Here is an 8,654-nt window from a genome sequence, read left to right as displayed (position 1 = left end):
CAACAACCCAAAGGAGGGCGGCGACAACAAATGATATGGACAAGCAAGCACTGACAACAAGAATAAGGACTTTTGTAGAACAACCTCCTTAGACTAGTGTGCAAAACAATTGAAAACCCAAAACTCCTTGGCTACATGACTGGATCTATGAGGCGGTGTGGCGATGCGGAGGAAGGAGTACACCATACTCTAACAACAAAGAGGAGGAATGTGTGAGGTAAAAAAGAAGGTAAATGAAGGCACAAATGGAGGAGGAAAGCAACTAAGTGGAAGGATCATGAAAACGATGTAGACAAAGTGAGGGAAACCGCATCTGGAAGAATACTAGAGATATTATATTAGTTATCATGGTGAACCGATGTAATATCTAGTTTAATTTAAAAAAAGAAAAGAAAATATGTTTAAACATGTTTTTTATTTTTATTTTTAAATAGTATACTACATAGGTTATACTAAAAAGTGATGTAACGTAGTTTCCAATAATTATAAAATTTTCATCAAGCAATCAACTACATCGTTTTTATGATAAACAATGTTATATCATGTTGTTATTTCATTGTTTTGCAGTAGTGAATGTAGAGATGACAAAAATATCCCTATTCGTAGATGTCCATGGATAAAATCTACTACATATAAAATTTGCGATAAATAATTTTACCCACATGTAGAAGATATTTTGATATTCATTTATAAACGGGTTGAATGTGAATATACTATTACCAGCAAAAAAATTAAAATTAAAATTTAATTTATATTTTATTAAGTTAAATTTAATTATAATTGCAATTAATTTATATTTTATTAGATTACATTTAATTAAAATTAAATTTTTATTTATATTTAATTTAATTTATATTATGTTTTATTTATTTTTTATAATTTTGTTTAGATTTTATTTCAAAAAATTTTAAAATATTTGTTTAAATATTTGAGGATATCATCAATGTCTATAAATTTTAAAATATTTTTAAGTATTTTTAAAACATATATTTATTAAGTAAGATAAAAATTTTATTGTAGGGTGAGTAAAATAAATAGACATTACTCGTCTTCTATGTAATGTGAATACATAAATTTAATTATGAAACCTTAACTTCAACCTAAGAAACATACTAATTATTATTATTTTATTTGATATTGTTATTTCTTAATATTTAGATTGAGAAACCTAATCCATTCGATGTTGATAACTTTTGAAGCAAATGGAAGGGTTGAAGAGAGAAAATGATAATTGTGTTCATGTAATAAAAAAAAGAAGATGAACACTTGAGGATAATTCCAAAAACCAAGAAACACCCCACTAACTAATATTTTCATGTTACATGGTTGAACCAAGGAATCATCAATTCACATAAGAACCTGAAGATTGGGAGCAGAAGCAGATGCACCAACAACGTTTCGATCTATCTGAGAAGGGCTTCTCCAAAACCCCATCCCACGAAACCTCTCCCACATCATTTTCTCCAGCTCCAACAACTCTGCGTCATTCTCCGCCTCGCTCGGCTGCCGCATCGCCGCCACGTCTACGCCGTCGTCGACGCAGAGCGGGTACACGCGCCCCGCGCCCATGATGTCGTCGCAGCACCCGCACGTGCACCGCCGCACGTGCACGGTGGCCGCCGCCTCCAGCCTCTCCCTCAAGCTCTGCAGCCGCCGCTGTCGCTTCCGCTGCAGCATCTTCTGGCAAAGGCTCGCCGGCAACTTGTACACGGCGAGATACACCATGTTGGCCAGCCCGAACGAGAAGCAGCAGCACACGGCGGCGGTGCCACCCACCACCTCCCCCAAGCGCGTCCCTGGGTCGGTCTGACTGAGAAATGGCCTCCTCCGGTGAGACACGGCTGGTCGGATAAGAATACTTTTGGAGAGAAGTGACATAACCGTTTTGCAAGTGGGTAACGGAATCAGTTATTAGTTGTATAAATTTTGGTTTTTGTGTTTTATCCTTCTTTCTTCGCCGAATCGGATTCTAACGATAAAACCCAGAGGGATTTTTCTTTAGAAGTTTGAAGAAAGAAGGAAGAAAAAGGTTCTATGAAAGAAAGGCTTTATATTTTTGTTTGTAGTTGGCCATGGAGACAAGGGGACAGAGGGTGAGTTTAGGAAGTTTTATGGGAAAAAGCCAAATTTGGTTTTTCATGGGAAATTGAATTTTAGGAGATAATTAAGCAAAATATAGGGTAGAAGAGAAAGAAGGTGTTAATTGAGGGTGATTTTTTTAGGGTTTGGAATGGGTGGAATTTGATGGAAATAGGTGTTAATCTAGAAATAGAATGATGTAGGCAATGGCAGCTCAACACTCTGTGTCAACAAAACTAACTATGGCTGCTGCTCTTCTATTTCTTCCATTTACTTTTGACTTTATTATGTTTCATCCAACCACTTCTATTCTCAACTACCTTAATTTCTAACTCTAAGCTGTCTATATAAACATTATATATTTATTCAAAAAATATAACTCATTTTGCTCACTTATACCTTCCCAATATAACTACAAAATGTTTTTCGGCATGTACATCACACATTATTATTGTATTATAAAATAATGTTATAAAATTGTAATATCTCATAAACATTTACCACCATGTTGTTGGTCCGGTCCAACTCCACACAGACAGATACTATTTCATAGTTTAGAAGGTCTTGTCTCCGATCTTTTTTAATTTTCTCTTACACGCATATAAATATATATTATATATATATATATATATATATATATATATATATATATATATATATATTATTATAAAATAAAATGTTGAAATTATTTTAATTGGATAATATTCTTTTGTTTTTGTTTTAGAGTACGAAGTTTGTTCTTTATAAAAAAAATTTAGGAGATGTGTTTCGATAGGTCTAGATNTCACGTTTATAGAATTAGACATATAACACAGATAAAACAATCAATCATAACTCATACAATTCTTCCCTTTAGACTTGACCATTTGAATACATGTATTGATGTTCAACATCCTGGGGGACCTGTCTCATGTGTGGTGAAACAACCTGCCCACATTCAACTATCACACACCAAGATTAATCTGTCAAACATATATGGTCAATACATGACCATCAGAGTAAGGACCTCATCCCATTCTTCACGACATAACCATCCTTTCTACTTGAGATTAGAGTGTCATAATCATCCCCATTTCGAATGCATCCTACATCAATAAATTACTCTACTAAACAACGCCATAGAATCTTTCTGCGAGATCTATGCTGAACACCACCATAGAATCTTTCCACAAGATCCACGAAACTACATCAAACATGTATACTACACTCATCAGGTAATATCACATTCATAATCATCATAACCACCATATCCTCTGTAATTAACTACCATACATACTAACATTCAAGTTTCATTTCATAAAGCATCACCAATCTAATGATACACATACATATGATACAAATTAACTCACTTCAACTAGAGAAAGGAACAGAAGCACAAAAAACAAACCATAGGCTCGAAAACAGGGCGTGCCCAACGCCAGCTTTTGGTGCGCAGCGCCACAATTCAAGAAGACATGCTCACCCAGGGAGCATAACTTCTCGCCCAACGAATTAAAAGAGAAAGGGGTTCAAACTTGTGATTATCGATTATCTCACCTAATAATTGACTATTTTAGAGCTTTAGTCTTGTGATAATCGATTATTTCACCTGATAACCCATTATTCTAGAAAGTTTTTAGGCAAAGATGAACTTCTTAGTGAAATAATCGATTATCAAGTAAGATAATTGATTATTCTTGTCAGTTTATTAGTTTTCATTACAACAACTTTGATTTATGATTTGGTTGCATCTCAGACTTATCTAATTGGCCAAATTGATATCATTGACACTAAAATTGATTCTAAAACATGTTTATAACTAAAATTGAGTACCAATATACTTATTTGATCAGGAATGAAATACCAATTTGGAATATGCTCTTGCATCTTAACTTATACATGCTACAAACCAAATTTTAGTGATCTAAGTGAATAAACATGTCTTAAATGACTTAAAAACAGACTTCAAACCTCAAGTTCCTTCCTAAACCAATCCTTTTAAAATTTGACCTCTCAAAACCTCCAAAATAGACTAGAAACTAGCTCAAAACTCCACCTATTTATTACATCAAGATGCAGTAGCAGATTCCAACCAATTATAACCTTAATACATCTTCTCAAGTGATCAAAACAAATAACAATTAACTAGCATTCACAGCAATACTCTTCAGTTTCAAATAATACACATATAGTTTAATTTCAAGCAACTATACCACAACACAACATAATCTCAAACATACCAACTTAGATAACCAAAGTACTAAAACAATAGGAAAAAGGTATTTAGCTTCCTTTATTTGACAGATGACCAACCCGCTCTAGAGAACCTAAAACAGCCCCAAACGCACAGGAAGTCTTATCTGCTCCTACGAACCACAAAATCACGATCAAGGGTAGGCAACTGATCGTGGAGTGGGTTATTACCGAGGGTAAGCAGCCGACCACGGATGGAGTTATTACTGAGGATGAGTAACCGACCGCAGCTTGTGTGGCTACCGAGGGCAGGCCACCGATCGGGTGGTTGATAACATAGCCGATCGGGTAAGCACGAGGAAAGGAGATTGCAGACAGCCGTTAAATGTTCATGAATGTGTGGTTAATGAGGTAACGGTCCTTGTCGAGTATTTAAAGTGAGCATTGAAAGCCATTAAAAGGTAAATTAATGAATAATATTCCCTGTAATTGTATAAATAGAAGTCAAAGGGGAAGGTAAATCTTCTGTTCTTTTGATAATTATAGACTTGCGAGAGCCCATTCTGACTTGAGCGTCGGAGTGTTTGCTGCAGGTCAACCCCTTTACACTGATACCGACCGCAGGAGGAGTAGAAGCCGCAGCCATGACCGATCGCTGCGAGGGACAATAAACACCATCTCGGGTGGATTTGTGGGGGGGCGTCCGCGTCCGCGAGGAAGAGAAACTTGCGGGAGCTTAAGAGCGTTCATAGGGTGGATGTGAGAAAGCGACACATGCCGCCAATCACATTCACAGATAAAGATTTTCATGCTCCCGATCTAGATGAAGATGACCCGATGGTGATAACGGCAGTTATTGCCAGGTATAGCGTGGGAAAGGTGTTAGTGGATCAGGGCAGTTCTGTCAACATCTTGTACTGGAAAACATTCCAGCAGATGGACATATCAGAGGACCTGATCGCCCCATACAACGAACAGATAGTGGGATTTTCGGGGGAGCGAGTGGACACCAGGGGGTATGTGGATCTTAGAACATGCCTGGGGATCGAACGGAGTAAGGAAGTGAAAACCAGGTTCTTACTGGTGGATGCTAACACTTCCTATAATGTGTTGTTGGGACGGCCATGTCTCAACGCATTTGGGGTGATCGTCTCCACGCCTCACCTCACACTGAAGTTTCCACTGGACAATGGAAACATCTGTGCCGTTCGGTCGGATCAGAAGATCACGAGAGAATGCTATATGGCAGGTTTAAAGGTTCAACCATCATCGTCGGGTTCGCGCAGTCGGAGTAGGAGGAGACGATCGGAGGTGGCAATGACAGACTTAGATCCAAGGACGAATACTGACGATCGTATGGAACCGATGGGGGAGACGAAGCCCTTCCGTTTGGGGCCAAAGGAGGAACAAATTACAACCATCGGGAGCGAATTGGAGGAGGACCATGCCAATTTAAGTGGCCCTTTGTTGAAAGATAACAAAGATTTGTTCGCCTGGACTGCAGCTGATATGCCAGGAATCCATCCGAGGGTAATGTCACATAAGCTGGCATTGTTCAAGGAAGCCCGACCGGTAGCCCAGAAGAAGAAAGAATGGGGAGGAGAAGCGGTCGGCAATATCAGTGGAGGTGAAGAAGCTGTTGGAGGCTGATTTCATTCGGGAAATCAAGTACACAACGTGGCTGGCGAACGTGGTGATGGTGAAGAAGATGAATGGAAAGTGGAGGATGTGTACCGACTTCACCGACCTAAATAAGGCCTGTCCCAAGGACTCTTATCCACTACCAAGTATTGATGCATTGGTGGATGGAGCGTCAGGGTTTCAAGTGCTAAGTTTCCTGGATGCTTATTCAGGATATAACCAAATCCCCATGTTCCCACCGGACAAGGACAAAACGACATTCATCACCGAGCGGGCAAACTATTGCTATGATGTTATGCTGTTCGGGTTGAAGAATGCAGGGGCCACCTACCAACGGCTGATGAACAGGATATTTGCTGACCAGATTGGTAGGTGTATGGAGGTTTATGTGGACGATATGGTGGTGAGAAGCCGTTCGGTAGAAGAACATGTGCGAGATCTGGCAGAGGTTTTCCAGCAAGTTCGCAAGTATGACATGCGCCTCAATCCGGCTAAATGTACGTTTGGGGTACCAGCGGGAAAGTTTTTGGGATTCCTGCTAACAACTAGAGGCATTGAGGCGAACCCTGATAAATGTCAAACGATATTGGAAATGAGGAGTCCTCGCAAGTTGAAGGAGGTTCAGAGGTTGGTAGGAAGACTCACCTCCTTATCCAGATTTCTCCCCAAGTTGGCCGAGCTGATAAAACCAATAGTGAGAATCATGAAGAAGAGTTCGGGCACGGATTGGGACGACCAATGTGAGCAAGCCTTTAACGAGGTAAAGCACATGTTGGTCAGTCCACCGGTCATGGGGCGACCCGAATAGGGACGCCCTTTACAGCTATTCTTGGCGGTCTCGGAGGACACGGTCAGCTCGGCATTGGTGCAGGAGCAGCCTAAATTCAAATTGGTGTACTTTGTCAGTCGCACATTGCAGCCGACGAAGACTAGGTACAAAAGGGTGGAGAAGATTGCTTTGGCCTTAGTGGTGGCAGCAAGACGCTTAAGGTCGTACTTCCAAAGCCATCAGGTAGTAGTGCGAACGGACCACCCGATCGCAAAAATCTTGCACAAACCTGACTTGGCAGGGAGAATAGTAGGATGGTCTGTGGAGTTGTCAGAATTCGGACTCCAATTTGAGCCGAGGGGATCAGTCCGAGGGCAGCATCTGGCTGATTTTGCAGTAGAGTTACAAGAAGAAGAAGGACCTTATGAATGGATCCTTTATGTGGACGGCTCTTCGGAAAAATCTGGTGGAGGAGCAGGCATTGTTTTGGAGGGACCGGACGGCTTTATTGTCGAACAGGCAATTGTCTTTCGGTTCAAGATAAGCAATAATCAAGCCGAGTACGAAGCTGTACTAGCCGGGCTCGAATTGGCCAAAGACTTGGGAGCAGCTTCGGTCAAATGCCGAACGGATTCTCAACTGGTGGTAGGACAACTGACAGAGAGCTTCCAGACCAAAGATGATCAGCTGCTTCGCTATTTCCACAAGGTGAAAGAGTTAGTGAAGCAGTTCAGGACGGTTGAGTTCAAACATGTGCCGAGGGAGCAAAATGCGAGGGCGGACATCTTGTCCAAGCTCGCCAACAGCAAAGGAAAAGATCACTTGTCTTCAGTCATAAGGCAAGTCATGATGAACCCATCGGTGGAGAGCTTGGCCGTTCATGAGATATCCGCTCCGCCTGACTGGAGGAAAGAAATAAGAGAGATTATTCAGAGTCAGGAGGGTGGACTACATGTTCGGGCACAGGAAGCAAAGAAGGCCGCTCGGTATCTGATGATAGGAGAAGACCTTTATAAAAGGGGATTCTCTAGCCCTTTGTTGAAATGCTTATCTACGGAGGAAGCCGAATATGTCATGAGGGAGTTGCATGAGGGAGCGTGCGGCATGCACACAGGACAATGAGCGTTGCGGGCCAAGGTGATACGAGCAGGATATTTCTGGCCGACGGTGGAAAAGGATTGTAAAGCGTTCGTGCAGAAATGTTTGAAGTGTCAAGAACATGGCCGAAACTTCAATCGGCCACCGGAAGAGCTGCACAGCTTGATGTCACTGTGGCCGTTCGCGCAGTGGGGAATGGATATTTTCGGACCTTTTCCAGTAGGACGAGCGCAGAAGAAGTTCCTGCTGGTGGCCATTGATTACTTCACCAAGTGGGTCAAAGCGGAGCCGCTCGCAACAATCACTGCCGCTCAGGTACAGAAGTTCGTATGGACGCTCGTGTGTAGATACGGGCTTCCTAAAGTAATAGTCACGGATAACGGGCGACAATTTATTGACAAGCGTTTGGGAGAATTTTACAAACGATTGGGAATTAAACATGTGATAAGCTCGGTAGAACATACTCAAACGAACGGTCAAGTGGAAGCGGCCAATAAGGTCATCGTGGGCGAGCTAAAGAAAAGATTGGGGGAAGCCAAGGGCCTATGGGCAGATGAGTTACAGGAGGTCCTGTGGGGGTACCGCTGCACGCCGCATGGTACAACAGGCGAAACCCCATTTAGTCTAACATATGGTGTAGACGCGATGCTGCCGGTGGAAGTAGGGGAGCCCTCCCTACGAAGGAAGATAACCTTGCAGGATAATAATGACGAAATGTGAGTAGAGTTAGACACTCTAGAGGAACGAAGAGAAGTGGCTATGATCCGAGCGGAGGCTACTAAGCGACTATTGGTAAGACGCTACAACACCAAGGTAAAACCAAGACAATTTGTGGAAGGAGACCTGGTGTGGCGAAAAACAGCAGAAGCCCGGCGGAGCCGATCGACAGGAAAGT

General features: G+C 41.5%; 1 protein-coding gene across 1 annotated transcript; it reads right to left on the bottom strand.

The window, feature by feature from the left end:
• Positions 1-1,211: 1,211 nt before the first annotated feature.
• LOC124833146 (uncharacterized) lies at positions 1,212-2,384 on the bottom strand. Its single transcript, XM_088097647.1, has one exon. It carries the CDS (start codon positions 1,876-1,878, stop codon positions 1,348-1,350), a length of 531 nt encoding a protein of 176 aa, XP_087953773.1. The 5' UTR covers positions 1,879-2,384; the 3' UTR covers positions 1,212-1,347.
• Between the last annotated feature and the right edge of the window lie 6,270 nt (positions 2,385-8,654).

Source organism: Vigna umbellata, chromosome 8, assembly GCF_029865625.1.
Source record: "Vigna umbellata cultivar VRB3 chromosome 8, Vumbellata_1.0, whole genome shotgun sequence".
NCBI classification, from domain to species: Eukaryota; Viridiplantae; Streptophyta; class Magnoliopsida; order Fabales; family Fabaceae; genus Vigna; species Vigna umbellata.
Note: the sequence above shows the minus strand (reverse complement) of the source record. Positions and strands in the feature narration are given on the sequence as shown.

Coding starts and splice junctions, on each gene's coding strand:
- LOC124833146 (XM_088097647.1), bottom strand. CDS start 1,878: ATGTCACTTCTCTCCAAAAGTATTCTTATCCGACCAGCCGTGTCTCAC.